Consider the following 22,034-nt stretch of genomic DNA (forward strand, 5'->3'; position numbering starts at 1 on the left):
AATTTACGACAGTCATAACTTCCACCCTCGTTTTCTATATTAATTCATTTCTATATTCACCTGCAGAGTCTCACTCCCACCCAGAGCCTGTTCTTGTTTCTTGTCTTCAGCAGTTTGGTTTGGTTTGGTTTGGTTTGGTTTAGTTTATTTGAACATGAAGGTTACAATGGAATACATCTCGTGAATCATTCTTTGACAGTTCCACATGTCCAAAAGGAGTAGGAAGAAGCAAAGCTTATTTAATCCTACCCCCCATCCATTCTACATCTAGTACAGTACATGTAGTTCACTTCCTGGATTCCATGTCATGTTTTCAGTGATAGTCAGGATAACACATAATAGATAACGGTGAGATAACCCTCCCCCCCAAAAAAAGAGAGAACATTCATAATAATGATAATAATGATGACAATACTAAATAAATAAATAAATAAATAAGAACAAAGCTTTTTTTTTTTTCCCCTTTCCTTTTTTTTTTTTTAAACACAACAAAGAAAATTATAATAAATAAATAAATAAATAAATAAAAATAAATAAAAAATAAAATTTAATTAAATAAATAAAAAATAAAATAAAATAAAATAAAATAAAATAGAAAATAAAAAAATAAATAAAATAAAATAACAAACCTGACAGAACAATCAGGACTCTTCTGCCTTGTATTTAGCAAACATCAACTGCTTGTATTGTTTTTTGAATTTGCTCATCTCTGTACATTGTTTGAGTTCTTTACTCAATCCGTTCCATAATTTAATTCCACACACGGAAATGCTGTGGGTTTTCAGCGTTGTTCTCGCATATAAATGTTTTAGGTTTAATTTTCCTCTAAGATCATATTTCTCCTCTCTGATTGAGAAATACTTGATTAGATTTTTGGGTAACGAGTTATTATTAACTTTATACATTATTCTAGCGGTTTGAAAGTGTACTAAATCTGCGAATTTTAATATCTGTGATTTTAAAAATAAAGGGTTTGTATGTTCTCTATACTTGGCATTATGAATTATCCTCACAGATCTTTTTTGCAGTACAGTGAGTGAGTGAAGATTGCTTTTGTAATTATTTCCCCATATCTCCACACAATACGTTAGATATGGTAATACTAAGGAACAGTACAGAGTGTGGAGTGATTTTTGATCAAGAAGATATTTTGCTTTATTCAATATAGAGATATTTCTCGCCACCTTTTGTTGTATATATTTAATATGAGATTTCCAACTCATTTGGTCCTCTGTTCTTCCACTTTGGCATAACAAGAGTCCGTGTACATAATATCACAGTCTATGCTGGGCGGTGATGCCCTCCCATGTCAATACAATCGTCCGTCGCGGTTTCTAGGTTCAAACATCACACCCTCACTCTATCGCGGTTTTTCAAATATAATTAATTTATAAATGATCACTGTTTTGTGATTGAATATGGCCTATTATTAGTCGAAAGGTATGCATATTTAAGCAAAATGTACGTATTCTTGGCATAAATTAAGAATTTTCAAGGATAAAAATGGCTAAATTGAGTCAAATACAAATACAGTTTAAGGCATTAAAAGACATTGATGAACTGTAGTCTAAACTGGTCTCTCGGTGTCACTAGTAACAAACCAGACTTGATGCTGGAACAACAGGCTTTTATTGTAGTTTTGAATGATCTCACAGTGGGTCATCATCACCGCCCACCAACAACAACTGTTGTGGCTGTACTCCAGTTCCAGCTGAATGCCTGATGTCACTTGGTCTTAACATTTGGTATTATTTATGTCTTAAATGGCTTCTTTTCTCTGATTATAGCTGCTATATTGGATAACATGAGTGTAAAGGTGACTATAGGGGTGTTATTTTGTCTAGAGGGCTCTTATAATATGAAAACTGTATGTAGAGGGTTGTGAAAATATTTGATACGGACTAAGGAATCTTACTTTGTGGACCACTATGTGGTCAGGTCTGGAACCAATTAACCACAACAAATGAGGGATTACTGTACTTTACAATCGCCAGTTTTATTCAGGTAACATCTCCTGCACAAAATGTCCAACTGTGCGCTACTTTCTCTTTGTAAATGACTGTTACCTTCTGCCAGCAGGAGGTGCCGTTGTGTTTCTGAGAATTGAAGCTGAAGAGACCGGATGCTGAGCCATAGTGGGTAGAGATGACTGATATGTGCCTGAATCTTCATCCGTCCATCTTTGTTGTTTGCTAGAAACCATTATCTACTCTATAATTAATATTATCTTCATCAAAAAATGGACCACCACCACTGGCCAGCATATGCTGCCAATGATTTGAGAACAGATTGTGGGAACAAAAAGCCTATATTCTTTAAAATTACAAGTTAAGCTGAATAAAATTTGTCTTTAATGTCTGTCACTCACTCACGGCAGGCACATGCCCGTCATATGTGTACATACTGTACACATACACGCAGGCTCGGGGAAGCTCAGGTCAACCTCGGTTCAACTTGTGGCTCTTCAATGCAACATGCCAGGGGCAGAGCCAGACATTTTTCATTGAGGCGGCCAAGGTTAAAAAAAAAAAAAAACGTCACCATTAGTCACATAGGGGTGGCAATAAGTTGATACCTGAAATGTCTCGATGGCCAGTGGGGTGGCCAGATAAGTGACCAATGGTGGCCACTGTGGCCACCAACCTGCATAATGCTCAGATCTCAGATGCATAATGCACTAGTGCCCTCTATGGGACTTGCAATAATAGCATGCACTATCCACTACTGTACATTAGTGGTTCCCAAACCCCTTCAGACATTTGACCTGAAGTCATGTACGCCCTACTGCTGTACACTTAAAAACAGAAATCCTTCTAATCTTAATGAACCTGAAATATTGAACAGACTAATTGGTAATTTTTTAAGTAATTCAAGGGTCAAAATGTATTTTGTATGGTCAAATTTTGATAGTTTCATATGAGCGCTGCTAAATAGATAAGTAATTGTCCCACATATCTTTTATTCCAATCTGATGTTGCCATCCTTCCGTATGACTGGGTTGAATTTGAGCTTCACTTTGTTTGTCCGCTCGCGATCGCTGTGATTTAAGTCTGCATATTAATTTGATACCAAATTGAAGGGGAAGGTTTAACAAACATGATAAGCATGATCAGAAGTACAAATACACATCCAACCAGTGATTCAGTCTCGTTCTGGGGGGAATCCGAGGGTTGCCAACTCCCTGAAAAATAAAATTTGATGTGTGTTTTGGAGTAATGCAAATATATGGGAAACTAATTGTTCTATAATTTAATTTTTTGTGCAAAACAGTAAAATTAACTGGAAAAAATATAGATCTTTCTTAAATACATATTTCCAGATTAACAGAATAAAATCAATATAATTCCTAGACAGTATAAATTCAATGTCCAGCTTGACACACCACGTGTTTCTGTTAATTAAACTACAGGACAAGACATAATTATTATAAGACAGCAGAGTTGTTTAAAAAAAAGAGAGTGGGCAGTCATTACAACTACTGTTAAATTAGCTGTGAACGTGATAGTGACTTCCGCTTTTCCCTGTCTGACAAAAACGCCATTGCTTTTTTGTTTAAAGACAAACTGTCACTGTGGTAAAAAGTAACATTTGGAGCGCAAAAACCAGAAGCTCTACGAAGATAACTTAAATAAAGATGCCAGAAAAGTCAAACGGCAGTACTTTGATAGATCAGACAGGCTGGCATCAATTGGCTTAGCCTGTGGCAAGCTGTTGACAATGAAATGTATTGACATTTTACGGACTATTTTTACTCTCACGGTAATACAGGACAAAGTGTGTCCCTTTTTAACTCAGTACAGTATGCGTACTTTTGCTTCTAAATATGGGATTCTGTTGTTCAAGGGCCGGCTGGCAACCCTAAGTACCGCAAAGTGCAGGATGTATCATGTTTGTGTTTCCTAATAGCCAAGTACGGATGGGGTCAAATTATGGTAAATTACGGGATGTATATTTTCCTAAATTATTGATCGTAAATCCAACAAAGAGTGAAATTATCGTACAAATATGTTAATTATCGTACGTCTGGCAACGCTGCTTGTCGCTTTTCAATGCAACCGGCATAAACGCTCAGATGCATAATACACTAGTGCCCTCTATGGGACTTGAACTGCAATAGCATGGAGTATCCACTACATAACAGAAAGATACTCAGATGTACACAGTAGATGTATAATGGATGAAGTATGTATGTAAATAGAAAAATATATATAGGCAGATATATCCGCTAATTTGACCACATCGCCATGTCTTCCATCACGCTAGTCAGCTACAGTGCAACCAACCACTTCTATGTTGGTCTATTTTTATTTTCGTTGCAATTGGTAAACACTGCATGGCTTCCTGTTCAGACTCGCTTTTCATTTGTCCAGCGGTACGTCTGTCATCCACTTCCGTCAGTTTGCTCCCTTTTGATTGGACTAAGCGCCTCACTTTTTCCCTCTCCTTCGCGGCAGTGGGTCGGAGCGGCGGTAGCCCGGGTCGGTCTAGCACGCCTAGCACGTTCCTTGCGAGAGTCGTAGCGTTTTCAAATCGGGTACGGTCTTTTTTTAAAGAAATACACACAGGTAACCTCCTCCTTCACTCTACCGCGGCTGCCTGAACGTCATTTAAAACACAACTATAAAAACCCAGCAGACTCCTCAAAAGATGGCGGTGGTTAGCGGGATGTCGGGGTCGGCTGTAGCCCGACTGGAGGGCCGAGAATTCGAGTATTTGATGAAGAAAAGGTCGGTGACCATAGGCCGGAACTCCTCACAGGGCTCCGTGGACGTCAGCATGGGACACTCCAGCTTCATTTCCAGGCGGCACCTTGAGATTTTCACGGCGGGCGAAGATGGCACCGGCACAGGGGAATTCTACCTCCGATGCCTGGGAAAAAACGGGGTGTTTGTGGATGGGGTGTTCCAGAGAAGAGGGGCTCCACCTCTGCAGCTTCCACGAATGTAGGATTGTTTTCATTATTATTATTGCTGTTGTTCTTATTAAATGGCTGTACTTGACGCATTGTGGCAATGTTGTGTTGTTGTTTTGCTGTCCGGCAGCGGCGTTGCACGTGTTGTTGACGATAACGTCACGCCGAAGCTCCATGCTAAATACGGCAGTGGCAACATGTTTACGCCTGTAGCCAAGCAAAGAAGTTACCTACATTTAATTCCACGGCGTCACCTAAATGATTTTGCAGTTGTGTTTTGTTCGGCCTGTATATTTTCGGCAAACACGTATCATCGAGACGTTGCACGTACGTTGGAATTAGCATTGCGTTTACCCCTCAATGCATGTTCGTGGGACACATTTTTACGTGAAGCTGGTGGTCTTTCTCTTTAATTGCTGTGTTTTTTGCATGCACGCCGAGTTAAAGCTTGGCGTCAACAGTTTAAATACTTGCATTTCTTTGGAATTTTATTTCAAATCTTTGTGTTTTGTTTGGTAAAGCACCTAAGCTACATGCTTAGCAAATAAGCTAAAAAAAAATCGATTTTAAAAATGTGACAGGCTACATTGTGTAACTTTACAAAATGGCCTTAAAAAAATAGGCTACTTTGAGGCCAACCAAGTTTAGTGTGGCACAGTTGTGTTACAGTAGTTCAAAACACTCTCCTGATACAGTATTATGTTCTAATTCTACAATAAGGTAAGTTATAATTTCACTAGGTATAAATCAAGAAGCTCTTGCACAATTATGTGAAATATTGGGAGTCTAAACGTCAGTCAATTTCAATATGAATATGGGAAGGAGGCCCTACATATTTTTTAAAGTCGTAACTTATACCAAAGTTATACCTAAAAAAACAACGCGGTCACTCATACTGTGTGCAAAACACATGCAGGATACATAAAATACAAGAATGAAATCAATGAAATGAGAACAGTTTCTTCTATCCCTGTGGTTGTCTTACACACCTGGAAATAGGAGGAGGACCTGTCAATAATGAGACCACTCTGCTGCTTAGTTGTCACTGTCCGTTTCATAGGAGCAGATATTTTCACATGTTCAAAGACACCATCTTTATCCTTGACGGTCATAGCGTTTGAGCGGCTTGGCTCGGGCATGCAGGTAGTGTTGATCGGCGTTTCTCCACAGTCTGAGCATTTTAATGGGGTCGCATTTCACGTTCCTTTTCTTTATCGCAATGCTATCAAAAAGTGATATCTTTCCTCAGTGTAGCAACGCACGACTATTAGGGGTGTCACAGTCTCGCAAGATTAAACAGGAAACTTGACAAGAGAAAGATATCTCGTGGGCATTAGGCCTGGGACGATAGTAAATAAATTGATTAATCACACAATAAATGAAAATGAACCGGAAAGCTTTGCCGGTCTTAATATATTGCCATGTGCATGTGTGTCTGTTTTCCTCGGGGGTTCACTCTGTGCATTGGTTTCAGTACATTGGTGCATCTGTTCCATAGAACAGCGGCCTGAACGGAGTGAGCGCTTTTGTCAGTCATACAGTCTCTTTGTCTCGGTGGGTGGAGGCGGGGCCTCTAGCATATGCACAGAGTGCAGAAGAGTGTAACGGGGCGTCATTGCTCAGGTGGTAGAGTGGTCGTCTCCCAACCTCAAGGTTGCGGGCTTGATCCTCCATCCTCCCGTGATCGTGTTGACGTGTCCTTGGGCAAGATACTGAACCCCCAGTTGCTAGGTAAATGTGCTAGCAGTGTCAAAGCGCTTTGAGTGCCTTGGAGGTGGAAGAGTGCTACACGAGTGAAAGACCATTTACTACTATATTTACAATATGTTGTCATTTTTTAAAATATGTTTTCAGTGTACTTGTCTTAAAAGTAATGTTAAAAGCTCGTCTCGTAGACCCAATCTGGTGTATCATCTTGTCTCGTGAACTGAGTGTCTCGTGACACCCCTAACGTATCCTTCCGCGCACAGTTCTTTCTTTTATTTATTTCTTATTTTAGTTTATAGGAGTGCATCGTTGCACGAAAGATAACCACAAAACATGAGGACCACTTGCATATCCATGTACTTTAAAATGCCTTCTTCTGCTTGTTTGTTTGCAGCTGTTGCTTCCGATTCCCCAGCACAAGTATAAAAATCACGTTCACGGCACTTTCCGCGGACAAAAAGGAGCAGAGGAATGTGCCCGAATCACCGGTCAAGTCTGTGCAACTTCAGATTTCACCGCTTACCATCAACATTCCGGACAATATTGCACATCTTATGAGCCCGCTGCCTTCTCCCACAGGTACCATCAGGTGAGTTTAAGTGTTGGCACCATCAATCTAGTGACTTCGTTACGATATCTGAATTTGGAGGGGCATAAAATGATATATTTCAATATTTTCATAGTGCGGCAAATTCCTGCCCTTCAAGTCCGAGGGGGGCAGGACTGTCCAGCTATCGAAGCAGTCGAGTTCTGCCCTCAGACCTTATAGCAGACAACTCCCAGTCTGAAAACGACAAGGAAGCCTCTGGCGAAGACAGCCCAAAGGTGAGTGAAGGTGATCTACGTCAGACGACACCTGATCAAACAAGACACTGATGTTGGTGTAATGTCTGTGTGAGCCTGATGCTCTTATTTCCACAACAGACTCAGACAAATGTTAATGTGCTGAGAATGTCCTTGGTTACTCATTGAAGTCTAAAAATTGCCCAACACTGACTTCAGGGTAGACTTTGGAATACAGAACTCGATTGAACTCGATTGATTGTGAGCCGGTGTGCGCACAAACCAACGGCAAAAATATTCACTTTCCTCTTTCCTATATCATCATATTTTCTTCTCTACAGGATGACTCCAAACCGCCATATTCATACGCTCAGTTGATAGTCCAAGCCATTACCATGGCCCCAGATAAACAGCTGACACTGAACGGAATATACACCCACATCACCAAGAATTACCCCTACTACAGAACGGCTGATAAAGGCTGGCAGGTTAGTGTCGTGCTCACTTTATTGACAAGTGTTTGTTTGTTCATCTGGTGACGTAAGGTAATGCAAGTTTATTCACAAATTTCTGTACTGTATGAGCAGAGCAAAAATGGCAAAAATAACACTGCTAGATAACACTGCTATGGCAGGTCTCTGGCAAGGTTTGCCAGAGTCCTCCGTGGCGTCACACCGGCTGCTCCAAGCGCGTGCCCGAATACAGTGCATCTTGCTGGGCCACAACAGGTGGCTCCCTCCGCTCTATACTGTGGTTCTCCTGATAGTAGTGGTGTGGTAGTAGTATTGTCATGATATTTGATGAGGACAAATCAACAGATACAGTTGGTCAAATCCAAATTCATTCGAGCCCTTCACACCTCCATGTGTGCACAAATTACAGTTAAATCTAAAAAAAGTAGATACAAAAGTTATCGGTTATCTGTGTCATATTGGTCTTGAGAAGCAGAATGTAATCAAATGGAGTAAACAAAATTGCACTTCAGTACATAGTGAACATTGGGTATTATTCCTTAACAGGAACACAAATGAATGAAGCTATGGGTTGATGCCTGCTGTTGCGTGGCGTCACGCGGGACCAAATAATGCCAGGACTGCTTCACGGATGTGGGAACAATGCACGTCACGTGTACTGTTGGCGTGCACTAGACGTAAACAATGCTTGACAAGGTCGTGCGGGAACGTGGTCAGTTCGTGCCAATGCGTACAGTTTTTGGTCAGGAATTGCGGCAAGTGTGTAATTTTTGCGTAAACAGAATGCAAACAGTGTACAAACTACTCTTCACGCTTTTAAGGCATGCCATAAATACATAAACGGCACGCATTGACACGGCAAATTGCGGGACAATGCGGAGGCAAAATGTAGGCAAATGCCGCTTTACTAGCCATGAGCTGGTATGAGATTCTGACGATATAACTTTGGGCAAAAATATCAGTTTGACTGTTTCACTGTATTGTAATTACAGCTCTAAAATGAAATATGCTTATTGAAAAGAGAAAAAAAGCCAAGTCAAAACAGTCATTTTTAAACCATATAATATAACACGATGAAAGTGGAAAATGTGTAAGTGAAATAAAATAACAAAAAAATAACTGAACTGCTTTTAAATAAATAATTCTCAATGCAGTCTACTGTGGCTAATCCTGCAACTCAAGTCACAACACAAGGCATATTTTCTTGGGCAGAAAAATGCAAATAAATGTAATCAAGTGGCTTAAGAAGGTCACAACATAAATAATTTAAAAAAACATGTTATTATTTCAGAGTGGCAGGTCCACAAACCTCCGTTTCCAGGTCATGTGATTGTTGTCAGCAAATGAGATGTTGCTTGTTCAGTGGAGAGTAAAGACTTTATACCACTTATTCTCCACTCCTGTCTCGTTCTGAATCACATCTCCACATTTGGTGACCCGCCACGTGAGTAATATGCCGACCGGCAATTGCGCTCAATGCTAACGAGGCAGCTAACGACGTTTGGCAACACATCGAAGAGAGAAGGAAAACAAACACGGATGTACATGTCAATATACCAAGGCCGGCAAAATGATCAAGTTTGTTTTTATTTATCGTGCGGTTAATTGATTTATTATTGATTATTTATTATTGTGACAGGCCTAAATACTGCTGCAAAGCTTAAATACAATTAGCATAGATTTGAGGCGGATGTTGGCCATTCCCTGATGGCTGTGTGCATGCCATCTCTGCCGGCCGGACATGTGTTGTCCCATTTATGCTCACTTGACCCAAGCAACTACATTTTGAATACTTTCTATTTGATATGACCTTCAAAGATAGCATTCCACAAACATTGAACTCCATCCATCCATCCATCTTCTTCTGCTTGTGCGAGGTTGGGTTGCGGGGGAAGCAGCCTAAGCAAGGAAGCCCAGACTTCTCTCTCCCCAGCTACCGTAATTAACGTAATATTATATCGGAATCTAATAATCGTAGTATAATATTACAGGGACTATAGAGTTCGCTGGTGTATATAAGTTGCACCCACTAAATTTGAAAGAGGAAAAAAGATTTGTACATATATAGGCCGCACCTGTGTATAAGCTGCAGGTGTCACGTAACATGGGATATTTAGTACACAGAAAGGTTTTTTAATTGTTTAATTAAATAAATGCTTTTACCAAACAGCACTTGCAACACGGCTAGTTAAACAATAGTCTACCTCCTCCTGGGAACTAAATACACATGTTTTCTTCCCTCTCTGAACCGAAGAGCTCCACAATTCCGTTGCTGCACACCCTGCCGCTTTTGTTGTCGTTCCTGGCGCCACTGGCGACAGTGGAACTCTCGACACCGCTCCACGCTGCCAAGATCCCCAGGAAAAAGCATCACATGCACATCTCCACGTGTTCTCCGGGATGAGGGTGTGCGCACGAAGCGCAAAATGACTGCTCCGAAGCACACGAGATGTTGAGAGACCAGAACACGACCACATATTAGCCGCATCTGTATGAGCCACAGGGCTCAAAGCGGGAGGAAAAAAGTAGCAGCTCATACACCAAAAATGACGGTACTTCGTCCAGCTCCTCCCAGCAGATCCCAAGGCCTTCATAGGCCAGTTGAGAGAGACATGGGCTACGTTCACACCGCAGGGTATGATGCCCAATTCGTATTTTTTCTTCAAATCGAAATTTTTAATGTGGTCGTTCACATGACCTAAAAATGTGACATGTTAATGTGAGCGCAAAGCATCCGGGAAGTGACGTGCATGCGCAAAAGCGCGACGTCACACGCATTTACGCAATTAAACACAGTGTTTACTTGCATTGTGTACTCTCCTTAATGCCTTTGTGGCAGTTTCAAGGATTTTGTGCAACGGGAGTCAATATTTTCTGAACCAAATGATTCTATGTAGGAGATAAAGAGGAAAGAGGGCAAGAATTTTGGCTATGGCAGTTAGTGTAGAACTTGCTGCAAGGTCTGTTCCAAGGAGCGTGTGGGTGGCAGGCAACGCTTCACTGCCACTTTTTAAAACTACTTTTCGTATGACAAGAAATTTTGCCTACATTGGTGAGTACCTTTTATCCAAGTATTGCACAGTAAACCATACCTTTCGATGACGTACAGTATAGGTCAGTATAAGCGACCTGATTGTTCACACTGCTGCAAATCGAATACATATCGGATTTATATCTACATATGAACGACGCCTGAGTTGCATTTGAAAAAATCAGCATTGGACTGTTCACAATAACATGAAAAAATCAGATACAGGTCACATATGAGCAAAACAATCAGAATTGACCTGCAGTGTGAATGTAGCGTTCACACTGCAGGTCAATTGCAATTAGTCTCCAGTCCCTCCAACGTGTCCTGGGTCTTCCACAAAGGAGGCATCCTGACGCAGATGCCCGAGCCCCCTCATCTGGCTCCTCTCAATGCGAGGAGGAGCATCGGTTCTACTCAGAGTTTCTCTCGAATGACAGTGCTTCTCACACCCAGACACCCTACGGCCGCCTGTACCCGCAATCTTATCCTTTTGGTCACTACATTGAACTCTGTGTTTAAAGTGCATTTGACAAAAACAAGGTGCATCACAGCAGTACACTAAGTCCCCAACTAACGAACAGAATTGGTTCCAGACGACCGTTCTTATGTCGAATCGTTCTTAAGTAGGGGAAAAGGTAATATTACAATGATATAGATACTACATGTACGTGTATACATATACAGTATATGTGTATGTATGTAAATATGAGTTTGGATGCAGTAGTAATATTAAACGAGGATAATTAATGAAAAAACAATAATAATGATATAATAATACGTAATGATAAATGTTATTTACCTTTGAAGAGGAGTGGTCGAGCATACGTCGTCGTGGTGGAGGAGGAGGAGATATTGAAAAAAAGGACAAGTCGTCGTTAGACTCTTCTAAAAGAGGTAGTGTTCTGTGGGTGGTGTAGAATTAAGCAGGCCTATTAACTCTTCATAAACTTTAATCACACGCTCTGTCCGGGTTGTACAATTTAGCTTTATACTGTATCTTCCCCAGTGTCTAACTCTTCCTGTGTTGGTCTCATTAGCTCTAAGGCTACATTAGCAGTGTCACAGTGCCCTCTACTGGTCAAGCATGTACAGTAGCAGTATAAATACTGATTGAGCGACTGAAAGGCAAAATAAAATAAAATATAGACCAGTCGGCCTGTGTTCGTAGCCGCGAGTGTTCGCTAGTCGTAAGTTCGTAAGTATTTCAAATTCATTAAAAATATGTTTCACCACAGCACTACTTCAAGCAAGAATAAAAATGCATCAAATACGTTTCATCACCCTACTATGTGAAGTCAAATGAACATTGTCTGGTAGATGTAACACAGCACATATAAACTCACTTGGCTAACAAAACAGCATCTTATTGATACCAGATATGCCTATTTGATCGGTGTCATTACCTGTTTTTTTAGTTGGTCGCCAGATCCCACCTTGTTTACAGCAGCCATCATCCAGTCCTTTATCATCTGTGCATCGGCTTCGCTCGTAGTTGTTTGTCAGAGTTTTTTTTATGTGCGTGTATCCGAACTGCGTGAAAGTTTTGGTGTTTCTTCTGAAAGTGCCTCCGCAGGTATTCCTTCGAAACAGCATTTAATTGGTTACCAAGTGAACACATCACCTTGCCGCCAGTGGAATATCCCTGCACAACAGTCTACTGTTAGAATTTTTTAGGGTTGGGGCATATCAGTATAGCGTTATGTTGCGTCATTGCCTCTCACGGTACAGTATCAATACATGCTGTCAATACTCTAGCTATCCGATTTTGCAGACTTTAATGTCAAGAGTTACATTTGTGGTACTGAAGTCTAAACCTGTTGTTTATGTTGTCTATATATGAAATGGACCTGGAAAAAAAAACTAGAACTGAATAATCATCAAACTGTCAAACTTAAAATACCTTGAGATGAGATCATTTTTTGTATTAAATTAGTTACATAGATGTTGATGGGTTTCTTTCCATGTTACTATCACACAATAGTAGTTGCAAAAATATCAGTGATTCCCTTAGGGGTGACACAAACACATGCACACATGCATGGGTGCAGCATAGCCAACGGTAATGCAGTAGCTCCTCTATTGTTATGTTTATATTGGTTTTCATGTTCATGCCATCTTGTTGTTCAGCGTTTTCCTGATAAGAAAACTGCAGAAGTGACGACTGTCATCTGGCAGTTTTAACTTCTGAGAAGGCAAGGTCAAGCACGTAGTGTATCGTAGCAACCTTTCTCATAGGAAATAAAGACAAATAACCTGTTCCGGGGTCCTGCGCTTTTAATAAGTTAAGAGCCTGTCAGTCAACCTGGATGCTTTTGCAGACTTATTTGTTAATCATATAAATGTTGAGTAAATGCATGACTCATTCAGATCCTTGTGTCTAGAACTCAATCCGCCACAACCTGTCCCTGAACCGGTACTTCATCAAAGTAGCACGCTCTCAGGAGGAGCCGGGCAAAGGCTCCTTCTGGAGGATAGACCCTGCTTCTGAAGGGAAGCTCATAGAACAAGCCTTCAGGAAACGCAGGCCTCGGGGAGTGCCCTGCTTCAGAACCCCCGTAGGACCCCTCTCCTCCAGGTACTAACACTAGATTGTATCAATGTTGTACTGAATCAACTCGTGTCCGCCACAAGAACGAATAACCCTCTATTTCCAGGAGTGCTCCTGCGTCTCCCAACCACACGGGGGCGCTGTCTGCTCACTCCAGTGGTGTGCAAACCCCTGACAGCCTCTCAAGAGAGGGGTCCCCAGTTCCCATGGAGCCGGAGCCAACTCCTCCACCGGCCCCCCCCTCTGTTGCCACACTACAGCCCAAACTTGCTGTCATCCAAGAGGCTCGCTTTGCACAGAACTCCCCTGGTAAATTCACCATACATTACATTAGGCATTACAGTAGATCCTTGCTTTTCTTGCTTTGTAATTTTAATGTCTGTCTATTTCTTCAGTCGCATTCACGCATTCAGTACACTGTCAGATACAGTAGCGTACAGCAACGGTGCTCTTTAAAAGTACATTTCAAAAGCTTTTCAGAGCTGATAAATAGAAGAATAGAAAAATAACCTGTGTATTCGACCCCAGCAGATGGCATTTTGAGTTGAGTTATGTTACGTCGTAAGCCAAAGCTGCCCAGTCATGTCCTTAATGTATGCATTTATGTGGTCCTATGACACTACAGATATTTTTGGGGGGTCCAGACCAGAGTAAGAAAACCACAAGTATGAAGGCTGCATTTTTTATTATTCTAGGTGTTCCTCGTCTATGAACGAGTTTGGTTCCTTCGACTGATGTAAGTTGAGTTTTAGTGTAAGTCGAAACCTCCTAACTAAATTTCAGTGATCCCTTGTTTATCGGGGTAAATTGGTTTCAGACTGTGATGAGTGGAAAAAGTAGGATTCCTTCTTTATAAATGGAATATTTTCTCAGAGCATAGAAAACCTGTTTTACGACCTTGTAAATATGCTTTTTAACATTATTAGAGCACTCTAGACATGAACTAACACCCCTATAGTCACCTATACATTTGTATTACTTAATATAGCAGATAAAGTCAGAGGAAATGAGACATTTAATAAATCCCATGCTCGTGTGTGTGGCAGGAAATGTGTGGAAGGAAGGGGTTCAGATTGAGTTTTAGCTGGATTATGGTACGTAACCCATGTTGTTATTGTGCTTGTGAGCTCATTGAAGCCTGTTGTTCCTGTGATCAAGGAGCACTTGTCTCAATTACTGACACCTAGTGACCAACGTAGAATACTACACTCACAATTTTTTTCTTAATGCCTTGTATTTGGAGTTTAAATAGTTTATTTCCTCATTTTCATGCTTGAAAATGCATAATTTAGGCAAAACAAATGTACAATTTGCTTAAATGTGCATTTTTTTTTTACTAAGAATTAGAGATGCTCCGATCAGGTTTTTATGCTGCTGATACCGATACCGATCATCCATGAGTGAAATCGGCCGATACCGCTACCGATCACATAGACTAAGTGTACATTTATAAATGAAAAACATTTTAAAAAACATTGATTTTCACAGCTTATTTCAACTCAAACAAAGCAAATATGTTTGTTTTACAGAACATTATCAATCATAAAATTTAGAAAAAAAACATACTTGAGTACTTTTCAAAATCACTGGTGAAACTTAGCAGATCAGACGCCTTCTTTAAGGAGACTTCGGATGCAAGAGCAGTTGGTGGCGCTCCAGCAGGACCCCAAGCAGTCGGCAAGCCCGGTGTCCTCCACCGGCGACGACGGCTGGCCGGCCATCCAGTCCGATGAATCCAACCACTGTTCGGGCTATCACGGGCACGTGTCCTGCGTTTTGGCTAATTAGCCACCGCCCAGCCACCGATCACAAAACTCACCACACCCTGCCATGCCCGCCCCCCAAATGCCAAACGAAAGAGTTCTGAGGCGTGTTTTGCAGTGTGCAAAACTTCTATCACTCTCACCACGACAGGAAGTCACATGATAGACATGTTGCTTTGGTTTTGTGAAGGGAAAGCGGGAGATGGTCACAATAGGCTGGCAATGGAGGCGGAGCTGATCGGCGAAGGGGATTGGCATTTAAAAGCAAATATCGGGATATGCCAATGCTTTTTCACGGAAATCTGCCAATACTGATCGGTGGCCGATCAATCAGAGCACCCCTAGATATATATAGATTAGAGTAGATTTGATATATTATATAAAATATATAGATTATAATAGATATAATAGATTATATTCAACCACAAAACAGCATGATGTATTAATTAATATACAGTTATCCCTCGTTTATTGGTTCCAGACCCGAGCGCGATAATTGAATTTCTGTGATTATAGTATTCAATGTTAATGAAATATTTTTGTAGTTGGAGCATAGAAAACCTGTTTATGACTTTGTAAATCCAGGTTTTGACATAAATAGAGCCCTGTAGACAGGAAATAACATACCGATAGTCACCTTTCCACTCCTATTATTCATTGTTTGCATCATATTGCGCAACTCTTATGCTGCAGGGATCGAGATAGCCACTTGCTAGTGAGCCAAGGAGCTAACCAGTTAGCCTCAAAATTATTTCTTCTAAACTTAAGAACACAAAAACCTGCCACTTCCACACTGACTGGGAGGATAACTTTTTTCCACTCTATCATATCAGACATGGCATGGCTGACTTCAAGCTGACTTCACGACCCAAAGCTCATGACCATAGAACAGAGATCCACCGGTAAATTGAGAGCTTTGCCTTCCAGCTCAGATCTCTCTTCACCACAACGGTCTCACACACTGTAGAGAAACCTTTCACCTGCTCAGTTTGTGGTAAAGGATTTTTTCAGAAGTCACATTACTGCAGACGCTGTGCCGATCCGCCTTTCGACCTAACACTCCAACCTTCCCTCACTTGTGAACAAGACTCCGAGATACTTGAACTCCTCCACCTGGGGCAGGACCTCATTCCCCGGTGGGTGCAATCCACCCTTTTCCGACTGACAACCATGGCCTCAGATTTGGAGGTGCTGAGTCTGTTCCCAGAAGCTTCACCGCCCCAGTAAACGCTGAAGGTCACAGCCTGATGAGCCTGATTGTCTGCAAATAGCAGAAGCGTCATGCTAAGGCCCCCAAACTCGACTCCCTCGATGCCTTGGCTGTGTGTAGAAATTCTGTCCATGAAAATTCTGAACAGAATCGGTGACAAAGGGCACCATTCCACACATGGACAGCATTTTTACACATCAATTACTGTGCCTATCTTCGATACAGCGTAGCATCCAAAATGACCCACATCATTGTCCAACCATGTACCCCAACAGGTTCCCCACTCGCTAACCAGCCCGTATTGATCGCCGTGCAACGCCAGATGCCTCAGACGACGATGAAGCCCGTGACTTACGCCATGGCAACGCCGGCCATTGTGACGACAACAGTTAGCCCCACGCCCAGCATGCAGACGGTGCACGTTGTCCACCAGATCCCGGCCGTCACCATGACGGCTGCGACATTGAAGCCTGACCCTCAGGAGAACGGAGGAGACCACCAAGAGATCAAAGGTGTCAACACGCATTTGAACATTGTCGTTTGTTGTGTTGTGTTTGGGAGCTGACGGTAGCGTCTCTACTGTGAATAGTGAAAGTGGATCCGGTGACATCCATCACAACCTCGTCTATAGGCGGAGTCAGTCGCATCATCCAGAGCTCTCAGTCCACCCCCCTGACGACAGTAACCATCATGCAACAGGCTCCACTCGGCCAGCACCAGCTTCCTATAAAGGCCATCACACAGAATGGGACTCACCTGGTCCCCATCAATTCCACTGCTGGCACAGGTGACCCCCAAACACACGACACAAAAAAGACAAAGAAAGAAATTGTAGTTGAGAAGCAACGTCCGTGTGGGGAAGTATTTTGATTCGTATCACGATTTGTGGTTGCCGATATGATTCAAGGACGATATTGGTTCATTCAGAACGATACGATCTGGAAGCATTCAGTAACTTTAAATGGAATCAGTGTGACTGTGAAATAAATACCTGCATACTGGACAATGCAGGTGAAGTTTCCTAGATTCCCGTCGTTTCTTTGTAAGGGAATCAAGTATAAATTCATTATGGATATAAACAAACAAGTAAACAACAATGAATGCCAAATGCATTCACATTTTATTGGAATAAAGTGCAACCAACCCTTCAGGTTGAATTAACAATCAATCAATTAACAGGTTGAATTAAATCAAGTCTGTGATTAATTCTGTCTGATAAAACATAACTTGAACTTGAATTTGATACCTCATTCACTTCTCTGCCCAAGTATTGAAGAAGTTATAGTACATTTCATAGCGGGAAATAGTGCCTTTGTTCCCTTTGCTGTAACACTCAGTCAGCCGGTGGTGTCCAAGGTGTAGTGCGTCAGTGAAGTCACTCTTTACAGGACAAAAACTCACAAACATGTCCTCTTTGCAGAGCCAAACTGTTCCAGGAGTAACGTTCAACGTCTTTATCATTAAAAGTGTTTCAATCCAATGCTTTATTTTCTAGTATTGATGCAGTCGTGTTACCTTTTAAACCCTGTTAGGTCGATATATGTTGTCCTGAATGGCAACTTGCTGAACACACATTGATGTAGTTGCATCATCGGAATATAAATCGATACAGCCGCACCCTCCCAAACAACACATGACAAAACGGCGGCCCCAAACACCGGCAAAAGTTGGCAACAATACTTGGAAACTCCTCCCGTACAGAGCATGAATGGAAGCAGAGCATGCTGATGCCACTGTGTGTGTGTGCCACTCAGGCTGGGTGTTTACGCCGTGTTTTACGGCTTTAGCGTAAGCAAGCGTTTTTTGATGCCCGCTGATGTCGTGCAAATAAAGTCGTCATGAAAAAATATCTTACATTAATAATGTAATTGGAATTACTTGCAGTACAGCTTTTGTAGCACTGTGTGCAGAGGCTGACATCCCATTGGACAGGTTAGCCAAGCTACATCCATTCCTTAAGTAGTGATGTATCGCATAGCAACTGTAAGGATTTTTGCAATTCATTCACAAACCCAAGAAGCAAACACTCTATGCTGGTAAGAGAAGTGCAAAAGGTACAAAATGGAATTCTAAAAAAAGAAAGCGGAATTTTGAGGGGGGAAAAAACAAAAAAATGGATCTAATAGGGCCCTACTTTCACATGTTTGAGAACACCATCTTCATCCTTGAGCAGCCAGTGCTGCTCCACATTTCTTTCACTTTCCTTTTCTTTTCTTGATGCACTGCAGTCAGAAGAGTAGTCCTTAGGTTTGGTGAAAGGAAAGGAAAAAAGTTAACTAAAAAGAACAGAAGTGACGTCCTTCCTCAGTGCAGCAACGCGTGACTCCATTATATGTTTCCTTCCACCGCTTGTCTTTTTGTACACTTTTAATCATTTATGAGTTGTAACCATGAAGCGTCCAAGCAGGGGGACTGCCTGTATGAATATGGATGATAAAAGTGAATATAAGAGGACTACGGGAGTACCTGACTTTGAACTTTCCACTGTATTATACTAACTGGATGCGAAGGACCCTCAGGCCCCAAACTAGGCCTAACTTTTTTTTTATTCTCCCACGCAGCTGTTGCAAACCCCCTCCACCTCCTGGCCACCCACGCTTCGGCTTCTGCGTCCCTCCCCACCAAGAGGCAAAACGGTGAGCTGCAGGAGCCGCCGGCAACCAAGAGGGCGAAGACGCAGGAGGGCGACGAGGGGGAGGCTCTGGCTGCCAACGGTAACGGTGGCTGCTCTGGAGATGGAGTTGGAGAAGAGGTAGTTAGTGAAGTGGTAGGGAACAAGTAGCGCCCTCCTCGTCTCTCCATCTGCATCCTGAGCCTCGCCCTCCCTGTACACGTTGAAACACCCCCCCCCCCCCCCCCCCCGCTCTCCACAGTCTGACCTCTTCACCTTCACTGGTTTTCATCTACTCTAAGGTGCCAAAAAAGAGAAGAGATTACTGGAGAATGTTCCCTTTCCACATGGAATGAAAAACCTAACACTTCCCCCCCCCTTGAAGCACAGGAAAAGAACTATTCAAATCCAAAATTCCAGATGACTTCTTTTGGACTGAAGCCTCAGCCCTGGTAGCATCTCAGCACTTATAAGTTTGTGTCGGAATGGAACACGAAAGTCACCCACGGAGGGAAGCGTGTGGACATGTGGACATTCCCGTCATCGGCAGCTAGCCTAACCTTGACCCACTTGTTGTGCAAATGCGTCTTTGGATCTTTGCTCCATTTCTCCAAGAACAGTGATTCATTGGTCAAGTCTTGATGAACACTAAAAAGAAACAAAAAAATCACTTTAATTTTTTTTTGTATGTAAACTTTGTTTGGTGAAATGAATGTAGTCTTCTGTTGTTTTTTTGTTTTTTAAAGGAAAACGGGAATTGAGTGGATTCTCTTCTACTCGTTCATGCAAATGACATTTGTTTTTCCACCACTGTACATGTAAAGACTTTTGTCATATTTTACAATAAGAAGATAAAAACAGAGTATATTCCTGTGCGTATTTGACCGTATGCTTCATTGAGATTGCATGTTAAACAGATCTAGAGATACAATGTACCTGAGCTGATTATATATGAAATATGGAACTGAAGAACATTAAGACTGATTCTATGCTTCTTGATTCTGACCAGTGCTGCACTTAACCGTCTTTTAAGTTGGTTTTTGTTTGTTTTTTTTATAATCTGCCCTATTTTCCCCAAATGTTTACCTTTGTTGAGGTCATGGCAGTATCTTTGCTCAATGCTACTCTGTTATAAAAGAGTTGAATCAGATTGTATTCTCTGTTACATGAGGAAAGATAACTTCTAGGTGTTCTGCTTCAGTTGCTGCAGTTTTAAATATACAGAAAATACAGTCATGGAAAAAAAAATATTTGACCAACCTTGTTTCTTCAGTTTATTTTCTAAACGTACACTTGTTTGGACAAATATAACAGAAATAAGAGTTGACTTTTTTTTGGCAGCGTAATGCCATAGCTAAGAACTGAAGTGATTTTGGTTATTAAGAAAATCATGGAAATGGCTCCATGTTAGCTCTTGAATTAAACTCCTATGAGCTGTTTTTTATATTATATATATTTATATATATATATATAATGTAAATGTATGTATGAGTGTGTGTGTTTCTTGTTTTTTTTCTTGACTTTTTTTTTTTTGGTCCTGTTGAAAGAAGTTCGCGTCACACTGTCGTATTAGTAAATACTGTAGTTGCATTCAGCCGGGACGGATCACTGGGTGAAAACTATGTAATACACAAGGCACACCTACGTGTGGCGCTGTAAAACAAACACACAGCCTGAACCACGTGATAAAATATAGAAGAAGAAAACGCACGCGCATAAATCGTGTCTTACTCTGCTTTGCCGGCTTGTCTACATTAAGGTTGAAGTGAAATTACTTCTGCGAGCCATTTTGGAGTATAACGCAGCAAAATACCAGGAGAAGGTCGACTCAGGTGAGTCGCGCCAGCCGAATTTGTTGACTTGTCGGCTTGACACTTCTGGTCACGTGACGGCGACGTCATCGTTTTACGCAAGAAGTGGTTTGCTTGTCTCCATGGCAACGACGAAAGGCTGAAAGGATAACACTTCAGCCGTTTTGACCTGAAAACGTTTGCGCGTGGACAGCCCCTTAGCTGTACCAGGCATTTAAATGAAGAAACAACGGTGGTCTAATAAGTTAGATATTTACACCACGGGTGTCCAAAGTGTGGCCCGGGGGCCATTTGTAGTCCGTGGCAGATTTTTTTTTATCATCCCTTGGCACATTTTAATATAATTAAACAAGAAAACTAACAAAAACACCAAGAAAAATGGAAAAAGAGCAGCAATTTTACAATAGTAAAGTAAAAATATCACAATAAAGTCAGAATACTGATATAAAAAAGCCACAAAAATTCCAAGCATAACGTCGTAATGTTATGAGGAAAAAAAATGTAACATTCACATGATTTTTGCAATATTAGTAACAACGAATAAAGTAGCCATTTTGAAAATTAGATTGAGAAAAAGTTGTGATTTTACGAGATTAAAGTCAGTGTTATGACAAAAAGTACAACAGTCGAAATGTCTGGAAAATTGAACAACAGCAAAAATAGAAAAACGAGCAGTGGAGGAAAACGTAATACATCACTTTGTCACCGATAACAAGGCTGACAAGCAGGCTGTGTTTTCTTTATGTATAACGTGTTAGCATATCTACATGTGTTGCTTTACAATATGTCAAATATCAAAGTGGCCGCCGTATCCTTTGATTCTCCCTGATGCGGCCCTCGCTGGGAAAAGTTTGAATTACATGAACACACACAAAGTGTTTGCCCCTTCCTGATTTATCCATTATCCACAAATGGGGAAAACATGGAACAGTGGTGAACCTTCCCAGGAGTGGCCGGCCAACCAAAATGGCCCCAAGAGCACAGCAACGACTCATCCAAGAGGTCACAAAAGACCCCACAACAACATCCAAAGAACTGCAGGCCTCACTTGCCTCAGTTAAGGTCAGTGTTCATGACTCCACCATAAGAAAGACACTGGGCAAAAACAGCCTGCATGGCAGAGTTCCAAGACCAAAACCACTGCTGAACTAAAACAACATTAAGGCTCGTCTGTATTTTGCCCGA

The 22,034-nt window shown here is 41.4% G+C and overlaps 1 protein-coding gene across 1 annotated transcript; it reads left to right on the plus strand.

The window, feature by feature from the left end:
* The first annotated feature begins 4,449 nt into the window (after nt 1–4,449).
* Nucleotides 4,450–20,817, plus strand: foxk2a (forkhead box K2a). The gene is made up of 9 exons (XM_054754340.1): nt 4,450–4,943; nt 7,014–7,208; nt 7,303–7,444; nt 7,744–7,890; nt 13,288–13,481; nt 13,561–13,763; nt 16,703–16,939; nt 17,017–17,214; nt 18,989–20,817. The coding sequence occupies exons 1-9, from the start codon at nt 4,648–4,650 to the stop codon at nt 19,207–19,209; spliced, it is 1,833 nt and encodes a 610-aa protein (XP_054610315.1). The 5' UTR covers nt 4,450–4,647; the 3' UTR covers nt 19,210–20,817.
* The last annotated feature ends 1,217 nt before the right edge of the window (nt 20,818–22,034 follow it).

The sequence above is a fragment of the Dunckerocampus dactyliophorus genome, chromosome 2 (assembly GCF_027744805.1).
Source record: "Dunckerocampus dactyliophorus isolate RoL2022-P2 chromosome 2, RoL_Ddac_1.1, whole genome shotgun sequence".
Taxonomy (NCBI): Eukaryota; Metazoa; Chordata; class Actinopteri; order Syngnathiformes; family Syngnathidae; genus Dunckerocampus; species Dunckerocampus dactyliophorus.

What these genes read in the sequence shown, in the direction of transcription:
- foxk2a (XM_054754340.1), top strand. Translation starts at nt 4,648, where the DNA reads ATGGCGGTGGTTAGCGGGATGTCGGGGTCGGCTGTAGCCCGACTGGAG. An exon ending in TCTCCCACAGGTACCATCAG is followed by an intron (nt 7,209 to 7,302) that starts GTGAGTTTAAGT and finishes ATATTTTCATAG; the next exon opens with TGCGGCAAATTCCTGCCCTT. An exon ending in GTAGGACCCCTCTCCTCCAG is followed by an intron (nt 13,482 to 13,560) that starts GTACTAACACTA and finishes CTCTATTTCCAG; the next exon opens with GAGTGCTCCTGCGTCTCCCA.